The sequence below is a fragment of the Triticum dicoccoides genome, chromosome 7B (genome assembly GCF_002162155.2).
Source record: "Triticum dicoccoides isolate Atlit2015 ecotype Zavitan chromosome 7B, WEW_v2.0, whole genome shotgun sequence".
NCBI classification, from domain to species: Eukaryota; Viridiplantae; Streptophyta; class Magnoliopsida; order Poales; family Poaceae; genus Triticum; species Triticum dicoccoides.
In genome coordinates this window covers 43,631,489-43,650,495 of record NC_041393.1, presented here as the reverse complement: position 1 = coordinate 43,650,495, position 19,007 = coordinate 43,631,489, and the positions used below count along the sequence as shown (strand labels likewise).

At 44.1% G+C, this 19,007-nt stretch overlaps 2 protein-coding genes across 2 annotated transcripts; one reads left to right on the top strand and one right to left on the bottom strand.

The window, feature by feature from the left end:
• The first annotated feature begins 12,872 nt into the window (after positions 1-12,872).
• On the top strand, positions 12,873-15,134 carry LOC119341373. The gene is made up of 3 exons (XM_037613247.1): positions 12,873-13,501; positions 13,682-13,915; positions 14,558-15,134. Exons 1-3 carry the CDS (start codon positions 12,921-12,923, stop codon positions 15,027-15,029), a joined length of 1,287 nt encoding a protein of 428 aa, XP_037469144.1. The 5' UTR covers positions 12,873-12,920; the 3' UTR covers positions 15,030-15,134.
• Positions 15,135-17,331: 2,197 nt separating this feature from the next.
• On the bottom strand, positions 17,332-18,358 carry LOC119341227. The gene is made up of 2 exons (XM_037613096.1): positions 18,145-18,358; positions 17,332-17,738 (listed from the first exon to the last, which is right to left on the bottom strand). Exons 1-2 carry the CDS (start codon positions 18,296-18,298, stop codon positions 17,461-17,463), a joined length of 432 nt encoding a protein of 143 aa, XP_037468993.1. The 5' UTR covers positions 18,299-18,358; the 3' UTR covers positions 17,332-17,460.
• Positions 18,359-19,007: the final 649 nt, after the last annotated feature.

Sequence of the window (19,007 nt, the reverse complement as noted above, 5' to 3'; positions counted from 1 at the left end):
GGTCGCGAGGAGAGAGTGGAGGCCTTAGTGCTCCTGACCTTGCTATTTTGCGCCATGCTTTACTTTGTGATAAAACTTTTAGTTTGAGCGCTATAGTTGCTCGACGATTGAGTTTAAACCGTTTAAAGGGTACTATCTTTGGAGGTATCTATGCATCTCATCTTGCTAGACATTTCTAGATACTCGTTAGGCACGATGAGATAAAGGAGAAGTTGCTACCCACTATATACCTAGATTATGACAGTATTGTAGCACATGAGTTTATTAAGAAAGATGATGACAAGAGACTCATCTATAACCTGGTATTTAGTGAGAAGACTTGCCAGATTATTACCTTGTCTGCACCTTGTTTGTTTGATATTCATTCAGGCAGGTACTTCATCATGCCCGCGGACATCTACGCATACTGGGAGGGGACGCGATCCCTAGCTCCTGAGCCAGAGCCATCACCTGATCCATATCATGAGTCTATTTATCAGTGGGAGCCGCAAGAGCTCGCTAACCAGTGTAACCCCCAGGATCCTCCTCAGTAAACCGGAGAGGGCTACTTTGATCCATGTGCTTAGACCAACTTAGGCCAAAATCCTAAGCTTGGGGGAGTACGTATTTCTCACCGACATTACATTCATGTTCACACACTCATTCCAGTTGTCGGTGTTCATACTTTTTCATTGTATTATCCATGCTAGTTTATTTTCTTTTTCCCGCTTTCTTCTTGTGTGTTTGAAAAACTTTGAGAAAAAAATAGTTGTAGATTTTTTCCGTTCCATGTTTATGTAGTAGTACTATTGAAGAAAAACAAAAAAGATTTCTCTTTCTCCTTTTGCTTGTTGGGAGCGTTCACGTGTAAATAGTTTTTCTTGTTCTTGTTTTTCTTGCTTCAGAAAAACAAAAACTCCAAAAACATTTCAGTGTGTTTCTTTGAATTTATTTTTCTTTCTTCTTTGGGGGTCGATAGGAGAAGACCACGATGAAAAAAGATGTGTGGCTCTCATATGCATTATAGTTGATCTAATAAAGAGCTCATATTACCTTGTCTTCTCCTTTGAATAAATGTTTGCTGATTCCAGCTTAGTCCAATGCATGTGCACTATTATTATTATTCACACCATTCGGTCGTGCAAGTGAAAGGCAATAATGACGATATATGATGAAGTGATTGGGATGAGTAAAAGCTGGTATGAACTCGACCTATCTTGTTTTTGTAAATATGATTAGTCCATCATTCTTGATCCAGCCTATTATGAATGGAACATGTTTGCAATGACAATTAGAGATTATAGTTACTCATGCCATGCTTAATTAGCTAGGAGTTTATAATGGTTTACCTTGCGTGCCAACATGCTTTTAGAATGGTTGTGATGTAGTATGATAGGATGGTATCCTCCTTTGAATGATTCGAGTGGCTTGACTTGGCACATGTTCATGCATGTACTTGAAACAAAATCAACATGGCCTCCACAATATTAATGTTCATGGTGATTTATATCCTACTCATGCTTGCACTCATTGTTGGTTAATCTCAATGCATGTTTGTGACTGTTTTCACTCTCTAGTTGGTCGCTCCTCAATCTCTTGCTAGCCTTCACTTGTACTAAGCGGGAATACTGCTTGTGCATCCACTTCCATAAACCCAAAGTTGTTCCATATGAGTCCACCATACCTACCTATAGGCGGTATTTACCTGCCATTCCAAGTAAATTTGCATGTGCCAAACTCTAAACCTTCAAATAATAATATGTTTCGTATACCCGAATCGCTCATGTAGCGACTGGGGGATGTGAGTATCTTCCATGCTAGGTGGGTTATTCTCACGATGAGTGGACTCCGCTCGTCATTCACAAGAAAATAGTTGGTAATAGGGATGCCTAGTTCCATGATCAAATCAAATCAAAATATAAGTTCAAATAAAAATTCCCCAGGATTGTTGTTAGTTGGACGGTACCCGTTGTTTCGGCCAGCCGTGGAATGTGCTTGTTGGTGGAGGGGGAGTAAAAACTTTGCCATTCTGTTTGGGAACCGTCTATAATGTATCTAGTATGGAAGATACCGAGATCTCTTGGTTGCTATGTTGACAATGAAAACATATCGCTCAAAATATTATTTATCTCTATTTTGAAACCTCGAGCTCTAGCACCTCTGCAAATCCCCGCTTCCCTCAGTGAAGGGCCTATCTATTTCCTTTTATTGCGAGTCATCATCCTCTCATAAAAAGCACCAGTTAGAGAGAATTACGGTCATATGTATGCATTGTTATTAATTGATATTGAGTATGACTGTGACTGGATCTCTTTTACCATGAATTACGATGTCTAGTTAGTCCTTGATCTTCAGGGGTGCTCTGCATTTATGTTTTGCAGTCTCGGAAAGGGCTAGCTAGATACTATCTTGTTATATCATATCATGATTGTTTTGAAAAACTATTGTCGTCCGAGATTTATTATAATTGCTCGCTAGTTGATTATACCATTGATTTGAGTAAACGTGAGACCTAAATGTTATTGTGAATATGTTAGTTCATGATCTTTGCTGAAAACCTGAATGCTGGTCATACATATTTGCAACAACAAGATCAAACAAAGTTGGAAAAGTTTTCTTTATCACTTTCAATTTGTCAACAGAATTGCTTGAGGACAAGCAATGGGTTAAGCTTGGGGGAGTTGATACGTCTTCATCATATATACTTTTGCAAATCCTTTTGCCCTTGTTTTGGACTCTAATTTGCATGATTTGAATGGTGCTAACCCGGACTGATGATGTGTTCAGCAGAATTGCCATGGTTTTATTTTTGTGCCGAAATAACAGTTCTCGGAATTACTTAAACTTCACAGAGAATATTTTTGGAATAAATAAAAAATATTGGCAAAAGAATCAACAGAGAGGGACCCACCAGCTGTCCACAAGGGTGGAGGGCGCGCCCCCTGCCTTGTGGGTCCCCTGGAACTCCACCGACCTCAACTCCAAGTCCATATATTCATGTTCGGGGAGGAAAAAACGAGAGAGAAGGATTCATTGCATTTTACTATACGGAGCCGCCGCCGCCTCCAGTTCTTCATCGGGAGGGCGGATCTGGAGTCCGTTCGGGGCTCCGAAGAGGGGAAATCATGGCCGTCATCATCATCAACCATCCTCCATCACCAATTTCATGATGCTCACCGCCGTGCATGAGTAATTCCATTGTAGGCTTGCTGGATAGTGATGGTTTGGATGAGATTTATCATGTAATCGAGTTAGTTTTGTTAGGGTTTGATCCCTAGTATCCACTACGTTCTGTGATTGATGTTGCTATGACTTTGCTATGCTTAATGCTTGTCACTAGGGCCTGCGTGCCATGATTCCAGACCTGAACCTATTATGTTTTCATGAATATATGTGAGTTCTCGACCCTATCTTTTAAGTTATAGCCACCTACTATGTGTTATGATTCGGCAACCCCGGAGTGACAATAGTTGGGGCACTTCATGGTGATGACCGTAGTTTGAGTAGTTCATGTATTCACTAAGTGCTAATGCTTTGGTTCGGTTCTCTATTAAAAGGAGGCCTTAATATCCCTTAGTTTCATTAGGACCCTGCTGCCACAGGAGGGTAGGACAAAAGATGTCATGCAAGTTCTTTTCCAAAAGCATGTATGACTATATTCGGAATACATGCCTACACTATATTTATGAAATGGAGCTAGTTCTGCATCACCCTAGGTTATTCGGATAAACGCGGACATACCAGGGGCTATATAGTAGCCCCACCGTCAAACTCCTATAGCTAAGTGAAAGTGTTAAAGCTATATAGTCTGATTGCCTCGTTCGCCGCGCTACCACCTCCTTAACGGACCAAGACGTTGGATCAAGTGTGATTACGCACTTTTACCGAACACCCCCATGTTATACGCGAGGGGGCTGAAGCCGACGACTGCAAACTTTCAGGTTATATACATATATACATAAACAGCTGCACAGGAGGCACTACGATACTTCATGGGCAAAGGTATATATATAGCCTTTATTATCAAAAGCATTGTTTTTACAATCAAGATACATGTCATTCGAACATGATATTCTTTGAGCACTGAGCCTCTATTAAACGGGCACCTTCTAAGACTTCTTCAAAATAGTGGTCTGGCGAGTCCTGGCCCCCGGGTGGACCCTGGTTGCAATATCGGTGGCCTCCATCCTCACCCAGTATGTCTTAACACGGGCAAGGGCCATCCGCGCACCCTCTATACACGCCGACCGCTTGACAACGTCGATATGCGGCACAGCACGAATAAATCGTTGCACCAAACCAAAATAACTACCCGGACTTGGTTCCTCTGGCCACAGGCGATCCACGACAGCCTTCATGGCAAGCCCAGATAACTTATGGAGCTCGTCCCACTCGGCCATTTGCTCGTTCAACAGCAGCGGACGACTTGGAGTACTGAACTGCAACCAGAACAATCTTTCTGCTTGATGATCTTCTTCTCGGAAATACTGCGTCGCATCGGCAGCACTCTTTGACAAGTCCAAGTATGCGTCTAGAGAACTCCACAATTGATCAAGAGGGGCATACTTTGGATCGCCGAATTTAGTTCGTAATAAAAAGGGCTTCCCAGTTGCGATCTCACCGGCTTGCCGGAGCTCCTTCCGAGCCGCTCTGCTCTCAGAGCAAGCTTCCTTTGCTGCCTGTAAGGCCTTTTCTAGGTCAGCCGTTTTCGCTTGGTTTTCCTTTTCGAGAAGCTCATATCGGCTAGTGGCATCCTGTAGCTCAAGAGCCATGTTGGCCATTCTATCCTCACTTTGGCGATGAGCAGCCTGTTCGGCTTTCAATTCACCAGCTGCCTTCTCGGTAGCCGCATTACTGATCTTGGCTTGCTCCTTGGCATGGGCAAGCTCAGCTCGAAGGGCCTCCACGGCGGCAGCACCATCTGCAGTTACGGCATATTATAAATCCCAGCATCATGCTCTTATTAATATTTGCTGACTGCCCAAATATACATACCTTGTCCCTCGTCAAGCCGTTTGTTCACAAGCGTGATGTCTTCATCTGTCACATCAAGTTGCCGCTTCAGTTCGGAAAATTCAGCAGCCCGGTAATTCCTGGGGCTGCAGCCACCTGTGTACAAAATTGGCAAAATTATTACCTGAGATTATTCCTATTTTTGATCCTCTGGTTGCCCTGTTTGAAGGGTAATCAGAGTGTCAAGGGCTACACAACGCACCTTGCTTTTACAATCAAAAAATATCACATTGCGTACCTCAAAGCCTCTTAGCAGGCTCATAAAAGCTTCATTCAACCCGCTTTTGGCAGACGAAATCTTCTCAACCACCGTACCCATTAAGGTACGATGTGCCTCTGAGATAGGCGCTTGCCGCAGAAGACCCATCAATGTGTCCGGCTGTATATCAGACAGTCTGGGGCTTTTTTGTCGGTCTCTCTAGGAGCCGAACACCCCGGACCTCGGGCGGCCGAAGAGTCACCTTCCGCCCTTTGCGGATCAGGAGAGATCCTCCGGGATGTCACCTCAGGATCATCCGCCTTATGAGGTGGGGAATTAATAGGAGGCGTTTCGCTTTCCATCATCTCCGGAAGAAGATCCCCCGAGGACGAAGATTGCTGAGGGAGGCTATAGGCCGAACTGCAAAACATGCGTCTCAGTCGTCATTCTCAGGAAAAGAACGGGGTATGCTTACGAAGCACTTGTGTTCACTTACGACTCGGTTAACGGCTGGCTCCCTTGTGGGCGTTGTGCGGCAATATTGCCCTCTGGGGCAGCGCCCCCCGATAAGGGTTTCTTCCCTCTTTTGGAGACCTCTGCTTTCAAGTCTTTGGGGGCGGACCTTTTCCTCCCGTGGGGGGAAGGGATGCTAGATTCTCCTCCTCCTTTATCCTCCGACACGGGAGTTCCAAATTCCCCGGATACGGTGCGTAATGTACCTCCAGTGTGAAGTCCGCTTTTGGCCTCCCCACTCCTCTCCTTGTCTTTCCCCGAGGGCACTTGATAAGGTGCACGAGCCAGCATCCTAGTTAATACAGGATCCGCTGAATCTTCGGGAAGAGGGGCCGCACACCTGATCCTCTCCGCCTTTCGTATCCAGCCCTGGCCGAGGATGGTTTTTTAGAATAATGTTGTGACAAATATAACGACAGCATGTTCGGTTGTGGAATTACTTACCTAGGTATCTGGATGGTTGCAACCAAGGCATGCATCCTCTGTTGTGTCCAGACACTTTATTCGTGATCCGAAGAATAACTGATACATCCCTTCGAGCGTCATGCCGAAAAAGTGTTGAACAGTTCGCGGTCCTTCCGGGTTGAACTCCCACATACGAAGAGGTCGACGTTTGGCATGGCAGGACCCGACGAACTACCATTACTTGGATTACTTTGACAAGACGGATGTCCTTCTTGATGAGATCCTGAATGCGACTTTGCAATGTCCGCACGTCATCAATCGATCCCCAGTCCAGCCCCTTGTTGACCCATGATGCAAGCTATGGCGGAGGAGCGGAGCGAAAGGCAGGGGCGGCCGCCCACTTTCTACCTCGGGGTGTTGTAATATAAAACCACTCCCGTTGCCATAGGTCAGAAGCTTCCGGGAAGGAACCCTTTGGCCATAAAATATCGGCACCTTTGCTTATTATAGCGCCTCCGCACTCCGCGAGTCGCCCATCAATTATCTTTGGTTTCACATTGAAGGTCTTGAGCCATAAGCCGAAGTGTGGGGTAATGCGGAGGAAGGCCTCACACACAACGATGAACGTTGAGATGTGAAGGAAGGAATCTGGATCTAGATAATGAAAATCTAGCCCGTAATAGAACATGAGCCCTCTAACAAAGGGATGAAGACCGAAGCCTAGCCCTCGGAGGAAGTGAGAGATGAATACGACACTCTCGTTGGGTTTGGGAGTAGGGATAACCTGCCCTTGAGCAGGAAGCCTGTGAAGGATTTCGGCGGTCAAGTACCTAGCCTCCCTAAGCTTCGTGATGTCCTCCTCTGTGACAGAAGAGGCCATCCACCAGCCTTGAAGGCTGGATCTAGACATGGTTGGAGGTCCGAAGCGCTTGGACTGAGCCTTGGGTATTGGAACTCGAGGTGGGGGAAGGGAAGGATCAAGCGTGGAAAGAAAAGGACAGGTCTTGACCTCTTTATAAAGGGGATGAATGTCAAGTGTCCTCCGCGTGGCCGTTTGGAACTTGCCTAATCCAAGGAGTCATACTAATGGAGCGGTTGGGTTAGCCACGCCCGTATTGATGAGAATCTCGTGATAAGGGGACACAATCTCTGCTTCGACAAGACGTGCCAATGAAACCGCCTCGCGAAACACGTAGTGGCAGGTTGGAGAAACGGTTTGAATAATAACCGGACTGCAGCGTGATGTCACGCTATGCAGAAGTTGTCAGCAGATTAGACTCGTGTAATATTATATTCTCTACGGTGGTATGTGGAATTTGTTTTGCAGAGCCGGACACGATTCTTGTGTTCAAGATCTATTTTGGACTATTCGGAGAAGGAACCCGCCTTGCAATGCCGAAGACAATCTGCGCGCCGGACTCATCATCATTGAAGCCTGGTTCAGGGGCTACTGAGGGAGTCCTGGATTAGGGGGTCCTCGGACAGCCGGACTATATGCCTATGTCGGACTGTTGGACTATGAAGATACAAGATTGAAGACTTCGTCCCGTGTTCGGGTGGGACTCTCCTTTTCATGGAAGGCAAGCTTGCCAATTCGGATATGTAGATTCCCTTCTCTATAGCCGACTCTGTGTAACCCTATCCCCCTCCGGTGTCTATATAAACCGGAGGGTTTAGTCCGTAGGACAAGAACAATCATAATCATAGGCTAGCTTCTAGGGTTTAGCCTCTACGATCTCGTGGTAGATCAACTCTTGTAATACTCATATCATCAAGATCAATCAAGCAGGAAGTAGGGTATTACCTCCATAGAGAGGGCCAGAACCCGAGTAAACATCGTGTCCCCTGCCTCCTGTTACCATTAGCCTTAGACGCACAGTTCGGGACACTCTACCCGAGATCCGCCAGTTTTGACACCGACAACAGGCTCGAGAGTAGGGTTGCAACATCCAAGACAAGGCCAAGCAGAAGAAACAGCTCTTTGAGAAATCAAAGGGCGGATCAAGAAGACCAAGCCAACCCAACGAGCAAGATACCACTAAGGAAGAACCTCCCTTGCCGGGCAGGCGAGCCTGGCGGGGTTGAGATTGCCCCGAAGACAAGTCTTAAGGTTCCCCCGGCAGGCTTGCCGGGTACACCAAGGGTGAACTAACCCCGCCAAGGCTCCACCGCTCCACATCACAGCAACACAAGTCACCAATCGGTGCGGTGGCGGGCCTCCAAGTGATTAGGTGGCTATTACCTGGCACGTGGCAACTATTTCCGTCGAAAATCACCCCCAGACGACACCCGTCCAGGGACATGTCATGCAGGCAGGTGAGAAGGTGGTTGAACGGCATGACAAGGCTTGCCTGGCTACTCCACGATGTGACGCTAAGCACGCTTTAATGTGACTGGTCCTGTCTGCAAAGTTAGGTATGATAGCATTGTTTGCTATCTAATCAGCACATAATGACTGGTTTGCCATTATGGTGACCCCTTGAGCTATAAAAGGAGGGCCATGGCTACCTTAGAGAGGATTCGGACCCTTGTACACTCATACGCGCGTAGCTGCTCTCGTCCTGAGGCAATCCTGCCGGGCAAGAGCAATGCGTCTCCACCACGGTCCGTTCATCAATCCACCAAAATAGGAGTAGGATTTTACGCCTCATGGCGGCCCAAACCTGGGTAAAAACTACCCGTGTGATCACTGTCGTGCTGCGCTACGCTCTCCACTCTTTGTGCAATGTGTCCCTTCCCCTTGCCGAACCACAAGGGGCCGATGGTCCCATAGGTGGCCGTGAATTTCCATGACAGCCTCCGACCACTTTTTTCTCAAATGTCCAGTTTGTTCCCGAGTAGCCGATATCCGTAAAGCCGCACATATCAAGGGCATCCCCGAATGCATCCATCTGAGCTTGGTTGTAGTTATCGACACCGTCATTTTCGTGGGCGTGCAACACTTCGTTAAAATCTCCAATCACTAACCAAGGTAGGTTGGTTATTCGTGATATTCCTCTCAACATATTCCATGTTTTATACCTTTCTTGGGCCTGGGCTTCTCTGTAAACAAAGGAAATTCTGCTTTTAGTTCCTCCAAAATCATCAGTAATCACATCAATGTGGTACTCAGAATAACCAATAACTTCCAATTTTATTGAATCGTTCCAAAAAATTCCAAGCCCACCATTTCTACCATTGATACTAACCGCATAACTTTTATTAAAACCTAAAGAACCAGCTAGGTTCTCCACCCGGGAGCCTCTATTTGGGTTTCAACAATGCAAACTATAGAGGGGGCAAGTCGCTTCGCTAAGTCACGAAGCCCACGAACTGTCGCGGGTTCGCCAGCCACGCATCAGTTCCAACATAGGAGGCTCATTATGCCCGGCGGAGCCCCAACTGGGGGTCCGCCAAGGGCACATTGTTCGTTGGATCATTCTAGTTCTTCTTCGGATTTCCTTTTTCCAATCCAGCTGTGACTCTGACTTTCTTTGGGTCTTGCTTCGAGGGGGGACTGGGAGGAACTATTGGTGGTGCATGTAGCAGTAGGGTCCCTGTCCCATTCTTGGCTAGTGGCTCCTTTCATGAGTTTACCTCTAGAGTAGCATCGGCCATCGATGATCTCTTCCTGGAATAGTCCTCCTCTGACATGTATGTGTCTGGGTCATCACACTCCCCTTGCTTCTCAGCTCCATATGTCCTTCGTTCTCTGCCCCCACGAGTAAGTGTTGTGACCAGAGCCCTACCCCCTCGTCTGCCTCTACCTTCGCCCGGTCCTTGGCCGGGTCCTCTAAACCATTTTTCTTGCAGGTTTTTTGAAAACCATCTCTACAGTCTTTGAATAGATGACCCAGATGGCCACATACGACACACCAATCAGGGAGTCGTTCGTACTTCACTCTGATGATTTCCCTCTTATTCTTACAAGCGAGATAGCATTCTTAAGAGGATTTGTGACATTTATTATGACACGAACTGTGAAGAAATTGCCTCCAAAATCTTGGGACTTGGGCTCTGCATATATGAATTCACCCACAGCGGGGACTTGATCAAAGGGAAGTATCCATCTGGGAGGTCATGGACCTGTGCCCAGAGTTCCACCGTGTCTAATGCAATGGTGGATGGACGTGTGAATCCATCATACGACGCTAGCACCACAGCTTTGCCCTTGTAATTCCAGGGACCATCTTCCATGACGCGCTCCCAATCGCCGACGCACTCAAATTGCATAGTATATAGGTTCTCCCCCAACGGATGAATTTTGACCTCTTGAGCGAGAACCCAAGCGACTCATACCCTTGTAGAACCAGTACTGATTGTAGCTTTTGTCCGTGTGGACGCGGACAATCGCCATCAATCTGGTGGCATCTTGCGGCAGATCAGCTTCATCAACCACCACATCTTGTAGGTCCTCCTCATGCAATCCCAACTCTTTTTATCATCGCATCAAGCTCGGTCGTAGCGCCCGAGCCTGGACCCGTTTCCTCCATCCGATCTCTTCCCCGTCGAGAGAACTTCCGCAGGCGAGGGTTCCATAGCTTGCTCGCCAGCCAGCCGAGCGGAAAGAGCCCAGGGGCACCAACCGCCGCCATGAGCCGCAGGGGAGCGGGTCTCTATGGTGGGGGTGAATGCCGTCGCCGCCGCTGAGAGGATAGTCAAACCCTAGCCTGAGGGGATCAATTATTCCCGTACGTAAAACAAAATTGGAAAATGAAAAACCAAATATGTGTATCGCTTGACGTCAAACCAGTAGTCGTTTTGCTTGTGTATGTTTTTGAAAAGCTAGACCAAAAGTGAACCAACACCCTTGATTGTTGCAAAAACGCCATCCGGTTAAAAAGCAGCCTGGACTAATTCTCCTTTTCTGCTTTTCATTTGACTAGAAATCCATTTGTTTCTCCTTTTCTGCTTAATATAACAAAATTAGAAGTTTTATGATGTTAGAAATGTATGTTTTAGATATAATCCATTGAGCAAAATAGTTGAAACTAGATTAAAAAAACAACTTATATCTACCATAACAGTGGAGGGGGGAGGGAGAGTCGTCAACTACAATGCTTCCACCTCAACCCACGTTGGCGATGGTACTCTCGTCGTTAAGTCATGGTATGGAGCTTATATCATCGACATGGTGGGTTGGGTCTCCCCGCCTTGTTCTTCATGTTGAAGGTTTGTGCTTCAGATTGTTGTCACTAGTATCTCTAGCAACATCAAGCGACTTCCCCACTGTAGTTATCAGGACTACCTGGCTCCAGCGATGTAGACTTGGTGTTGGTATGCTTCATATTTATTAGGCAAAGTTGTCCATATTATAAACTAAACATACAATGCTACCGCTAGAATTTAACCTCCTATGATTTTATCAGTTAGACTAGCCACAATGGATATTAACATACATGCTAGTAATATACACATATCCCTAGACTATGTTACTACCTTCATAGTGGGTAGTAACATAAGTGTGGTGCCAATGAAAGCTTCATTTATCAGGTTATAGACTCATATTGCATTGGGACATGTGATGTTACGGTAACTAGCTAAGTTACTCAAAATACCTCTCTCCTCATTAACTCATTGCCACATAAGCAAATTTGCTGAGTAGGACTCGATATTACTGTTGAAGTTACTCCCACTATGGCTATCTCAGCAATCTGGCGAAACAATCGGCTGAAAGTTAATACTCCAACGTTCTGAATTTTTTCCTTTACTAGAAAAAAATACAGTTGTGAAGCCGGTTATCATTGATGCCTTTTCTATAATCTATTTTATTAACTAGTACACAGTATTAAAACTGAGTTTACAACTACAAAGCAAAAGCCATTTATGAACATGGCTGAAACATTGGCATATGAGTGCATGAGTACGCACGTAGTCCCATATGATAGCTAGACGATGCATCATGCACTTAAAAACCTATGTTCGTTTTCCAACCTCTATGATTTGTGTAGAAATCTTGAAATTATTTTGAACATGAGAGAGAGAGAGAGAGAGAGAGAGATGGAAGATAAGTGTGTCAAATTTATTGACTTCATGGGTTATTAATTTGTATCTCTCTATATATACATACAAAAAAGATATGTAGATAGTACACAATCTTTTTACCATGAAGTGCCATTAAATGACCTAAGCCAAGAAATCTGCCTATAGATGGAATTTCGTGCGCTGGATGTGGGAAGAATGGTCAACAAAATTAAGAGAAAAGATATGCTTACCTTCGCTGGTAATGTGTGGATCATATATGTAGCCTAGTTAATGTGTGGAGATATTAATCAATTATTTGCACATATGTATGCAATAAAACTCCATTGATGCATGTGTCACTAGCAGCCAAAACCGAATGGAGATTCTGTGTGCCATGTATATTTGAGAGCGGCGCAAACCATGGTTTGAGTCTTGCACTCTAAGATGAGAGCACATGTCATGCATGCGCACAAGATGTGTGTTCTATCTATCTAGACCGAAATTGATCAATACTCAATAGGCCTGCGTATGTTGTTTCTAGCAATCTTCTTGCGTATATCTGGAGGTCCGCGGCAATTATTCGCATTGGAAAAACACAAAAGATTTTTCTCAAAGAAAGACACAATGTCGAGGTCAACTTAAAATAGTTTGGCATGTTCCTCAGTGGGTCATAAGAATTATCTTAAGTTCAATCTACTTTTGTATGGACCGACAAACTATCAATGTGCCAAATTAATTAGCGAAAGTAGGACTGCACACAAGAGGGCTATAAATACACTATTTGACTCCCTAGTCTCCATCCCCAAGCTATAACCCATCTTCATAGTTCATACTCCTCATAATTCTGCGTTCAACTACCCACTCTCTCATGGATCCAACAGTCAACCAGGGGTGGACCTCATCTGAGGTAGAGGAGGCACGCTCACTCATTGCTAGGCTCAACACCAACAAAATCATGTACGACGACAACGATGAAAAGAACAAGAAGCACAACTACATCGTGAATTCTCTCCATGCATTGTTCCCTTCAAAGACCAAGAAACAGGTAACAAATCTTTACGTTGATCTCACCGTGGGAATGCATATGACCGAGTGGAGGGAGGGGACCCATATTACTGGTGGTAGCCCACAAAACATTTTCACCTTTTGTGACCCTGTCAACGGTAACTATGAGCTACCGAAGGAGAATGGTGCTAGCAACACACACGATATCTACACCATGGGTGACCATCCGAATGAAAACTTTGGGGCACGAGAGGAGGAGGCAACAATCATGGACAATAATGGATTGTCCTTTGGTTGTGCAATGGAGGATACTGGGATCACGGTGACGGGTGAGGCACCGCTGATGCCAGACAACAAGATGGTGGTGTTGGAGAACAATATTTCCATAGATCAACCAATTGGTGCCCCACATCAATGGGGTTTTTGGACCGACGGGGAACCAAGGTTTGTCCATGGTTGCATACTCTCCTTTGCCATGAAGTTTTAATTGTTGTTTGTTTTCAGTGAACATGTAATAACTAAGAATGTTGTGCAAATTTATTATGTGAGATCAGTAGCTTATGTTTGTGATGAAATTGTACTTTACTAAATGTACACATGGACAATGTCAATTTCCATTTACAGCATGGGTGGCCTTGTTAATGAAAACTTTGAGGTACAAGAGGACGAGGATACCACCATGGATGATAATGGATTTTCATTTCGTTGGGCACTCGAGGATACAAGAATCAGGAACACGGAGGAGGCTCCGATGATGGTAGACAAGAACAAGATGGTGGTCTTGGAGAACAATACTTCCACTGATCGACCAGTTGTTGCCGCACATCAACGAAAGTTTTGGACCAAAGAGGAACACAAGTTAGTCGATTCCTATATTCTTACTTGTCATGTAGTTTTAGTTGTTCTTTATTTAAAATCAACATATGATAATTAAGCATGTCTACGAATTAATTTTATGCGGTAGGTATGTTAAATTTGCAACGATATTGCACTTAACTAAAAGTATATCTGGACGTTTACAATTTACATTTTTGATAAATACTAATCCCTGCAAATTAGATATTGATGAACTTTCTTTCTTACTTTTCTTTCTGGCTTAAAAAGTTTATGTGATTGGACCTTGATTAAAAAATAGAAAGACAGTGAAATAAGCCATTAAATTGCAATATGGTACGTCTTGTCGAAATCAAACAGATCAATGACCTGTACTGATTGTTGTTTCACTATAGGAAAATAGAGGTACGATAATTTTCAAATTGTAATAGTTTCAGTTGTCAATATGTTACAAAATGTTCATTCACTTATGGATTTCTGGTATACATATATTCTATCCAGTGCCCGTAAATAAACAAAAATAAGCATATGTTGCTTTAGTGGTTCGAACCTGTCAAATTGGTACTTTGCTTCAATCTATATTTGTTGCTTCAATAAAACAACTGCACAATTCATCTTTCAGTAAACAATTTAACCTAACAATTCTTTTAAACATTATGTCCACAGGTCATTTCTTTATGGGCTGGAAGTCTATGGCCGTGGCGACTGGAAAAACATATCCAAGCACTTCGTCACCACTAAGACCCCTGTCCAAGTTTCAAGCCATGCACAAAAGTTTTTCAAGAGAATACAGAAAAAGGCATCGTCAGGGACAAAGCGTTACAGCATCAATGATGTCACGCTCCATGACAACGAGCTATTGGCAGCAAATAATAGTTCTGCCCCTCGGCAAACCCTTTCTTTTACTGGCCTCAACAATGACCCAAGCTTTAGGTTGCAGGCTCCGACGAGCTCGTTCGCAGTCATGAACAACCTAGCTCAGTGCTCCCCTTCCATATATAATCAACAAGTGGGTCAGCAGCCAATGTGGAGTGAGCAGCAGATGATGGGTTCTACTGCAGCTGTAATGGACGGGGTAGGAAACTATGTGCCTGATGGCCAACAAGGGTCAGCTTATTTTTATCTTGGCAATGTATGAACAAGATGTAGTAGATCGTAGGCTTGGGCCATGTTTGGAATGCTAGCCAGGCATGTGTCCCATGAATAAACGGACTGTCCTCCTAAAGATGGCAACAAGACATTATGGCCGGCATGTGTGTTGTGAATAAATAGTTCTGTTTCTATATATATATATATATATATATATATATATATATATATATATATATATATAATATTTCACCTTCGAGAGTCTCATCATCTTAATAGTGTTTGTCATGCTAAAAAGAAGTGTTTGTCATCTTCCTTATTTTGTAAGACTATATATTGTTGTTGAATTACCATACGAAAGCGCACATGTTATCTCCATACGTGGTCCTGACTGTTGTATCATAATTTGCCTACATTACAAGATTGCAATCAACCCATGAAAAGCACAAGAATCTTAGCAAAAATTTAAATATTGGTTGACTAAATCAAATAAGATTCAGTTGCTGAATTACTTGAAAATCAGACCTTCTACATGATAGTCAGATCCCACTATACTAACACTAGTTTATCTAAAGCATGCATGTTGGCTCTTCCCGTTTTTCGTCCAAGAGCCACTAGTAATTAATATTGTGTGGGGTTGCTATGTTGCGGCAATGTAATGCCTATATATAGATATGATGTTAGAGTCTATATATTTGATATAAATTAAAATTAAGGATTTCATATTTCACCGTCACTATAGTTCACAGTTTGTCACTAGGGAGTCAAACTGAGAAACCAATCAGTTATAAAAACCTTACCCTCACCATCATTTTAAATCCCAACACTCTCCACAATATTAAGTTTGTTTCTCTAAGAATGGAGGATGAAGAGATCAGGGGCACGATTGGCATTTATTGAGGTATTTTCATGTTACGTTCTTCTTGCTGTAGAGTCCTAGGTTGGGACGTAGGCTCTAGAGACCTATATGAAATGGCAGAGACGGCCAAAAGAAGAAATTAGTAGATAAACATTTATTGGAATGGGTTATTTCATAGAGAAACATTGGATAGTGTTTTTCTTTCCTTTTGGCTACAGGAGTTGATCCAGTCCCCCTGAACTTCATTTGCGCCATTGTAGATTGGACCATTGTCTCATATTTCTCGTATTTTCTCCCATTAACATGAGGATTTATGGGGAGTCAGTAATCAGTATACTAATAGATGGAGACATGGAAGGACATATTTGGAAGTACGGACAGTTGAGAAGAATGAGTAGGAGGCTGAGATGGCAAAGTGGGAGATGCCGCTAGTCCAAGATAATGAGGTGGAGGTGCCATAGAAGGAATTAAGTCATCAATCAGCAATTCCACAAAAACAGGTGCTTTGGGCTAAGGAAGAAAGACACACTCAATCATTTGTTACGTCCTTGTCGTTTTCCCCAATTAGGTCTTTTTTTTGTCTTTGCGTTGTTTTTATGCGAGCATGTTGCTTCTGTCATGTATGCTTCAGCAAGTGTTCCGATATGAATTAATAGATACAGATTTACAGGTTTAGTATTCTTTTTCTTACTGAAATATAGACTTATTGTTGTCTACCATTATCTACTAATTTGAGTTACTTCTTTTAAAAAGTGCCTCCTAGAGAGGTTGAGCTAGAGATGGGAGCTACTCGAGCTTGATTAATGCATTGCTTTGATCTCATCATTGTGATGTTGGTCGTTAATGGGTGGAATCTCAACTCACCGGCCCTGGTCCATGCCGGCGGGAAGTTGGAATTCTCCATACGGCATCATGCCAGGCCCTCTTCACAGTCGCTCAAACCCTTCATCTTACCTCTATAAGGGGAAAACTTTTATGCTGAAGAGAACATCTATAACGGTGCCTCCTTCCTTAATGCCAGGGCCTCAGGTGAAAGGGAGTTCACCAGTCACACGGGAAAGAGGCCGGCACGTCCACCATTCAGATATCAAGATTGGGAGGCTCAAGGCGTTCGCAACCAGGAGACCAGGAAAGGAACGCATCCAACCGACTCAAGACCGGGTATAAATACCCGTGTGCCGGAACCAGAAGGGGCACCTTCTACTTCGATGGCCAAGACAACAGAAGTGAAGCCCTAGTTTAGACCTAGATTAGATCCAATCTTAGACATAATAAGGCCTCTGTTGAAATTATAAAGCTCCTGATCCAGGCATAAAGGGCACACTTCCTTTGAGCTAAGACTGATTCAGAGGAGCGCAGGTGAATAGACTTCACATGTCAAAATGAGCTTGGGAAAACTTATTCTAGACATAACAGTGCCGGATCTCGTGAACAAAAAATGCATATGTACTTTGTGACGCTGTACGCAGAACATGCATGTGAACAACCCAACTTGAATATTGACGTGCATACTCAATCAAGTGAATCTCAATCAACCATAGCACAAACGTCCTCAGACAATTGTGTGGAGATCACTGAATTCAGTAGCAGTGGTCGGCCATGTATTAGCTACTGTATAACTTTATTTGTATGTACTCATTCCACATAAGAAAATTCCAGTTCTGACATAATTTATCTTATAAGCTAAAATTTTTTTTTTGGAAAAATTAATGTTAAAGGAAAGGATGCCCAAAGGTACTTGGAGGCCGATGACACGGATGTTGTCCATGAGTTCCTGCACCTTGTCAGAATCAGTAGCACGTGTTCGCATTACCAGCCTCCGGATATCTTCCAGCGGGATCTCCATCACCACAGGGCCTTTCTTCTCCGAGTCACTCAGTGGGGAGAGCCCAGCTGCACCTACACCGTTAAATATGAGCATTGTTACTTCAGTGTATGTTCAAGCGCGCAGTCTGAACTTAAACATCAGAAATAGACTTCTGAAATTACAAGTTTGCAACTGAGTATTGCGTAAGGAAACTATGCTGTCATGTATATTCAACACCATGATTGATCTCAACAACGTCCAATTGGATCTCTAATTTTGCCAGCTAAGGATAATTAGCGAAGAAGTTGGAATTAAATCTTATCGGATTAGAACCGCTATGGCTTCAGAATGGACGATGAAATCGGTAAGAGCGGTGATACTAAGATTCAGCTCCTCGCAGGTTCCAACCTCATCTTACTATGGTTGAACTGAACTCTAAGATCTCAAACAATTCCATAGAGAAATACAAGAAGGGGGAACAGGTAAAGGCAGACCTACCACTGGAGGACGAGACGGAGATGGCGAGGCCGCACCGCCCGCTCGCGCTCCTCCCCCAGAGAACAGGGGCGCTGAGGACGGCGACGCGGCGGTGGAGAAGGAAGCCAGCCGGCGGCACGGTCTTTCCCAAATCCAAGCTCGAGGTCGACGCCATTCGTGGTCGCGCTGCAGCTGCTGCTGCTTCCGTTTTCTTGCGGCCTCTGTGCTAAACGTGTCTGAGCGTCGCATTCGCATCGATCTGCACCATAGGAATTCAATGGGCCTTGCAGTTCCAAAACGTGTAAAGTGGGCCATACACTGTTTCATCATTTTTTCCCTAAATATTGTTTTTATTAAATCACGAAACTATAAACATGATCCCAGAAATTTCACTTCTATCACCCTGTGGCTGCCGCCAGGAACAAAATGGGAGACCCACAGGGACGACGTTGCCATCTGTAACAAAAACACAATTTTTTGTTGCCACAGGAAGAAGTACTTGGTCAATGTTCAATGGGAGTTCCGAGAGTGACTCCACCTAAAACTTGTCTTGAAAAATGGCCTCAGTTTAGCAAGCGAACTTCTAGTGACACTTTTGAATCAATGAAATATCTAATTATCTATGTATGTTTCAAAGTGAAATGGCTCGGTTATCCCGGAACAAAAAAACGGATCCGAACTGTTGAAACTAGGTTTGTTCTGTGACTATTAATAACCCCATGTGTCTCATTAGTACTAGAGGATAATCTGTGGAAGTATCGGAGCTTAGATAAACTCATACAAAGGAATGGCTAGGGAGTGGATTTTCGAGGCCTTTGGCTTAGGATTTGTCCATGGAGTTCGGACCAATGTACTTTGCTTGTGCCACTCTTCATAATATGGTT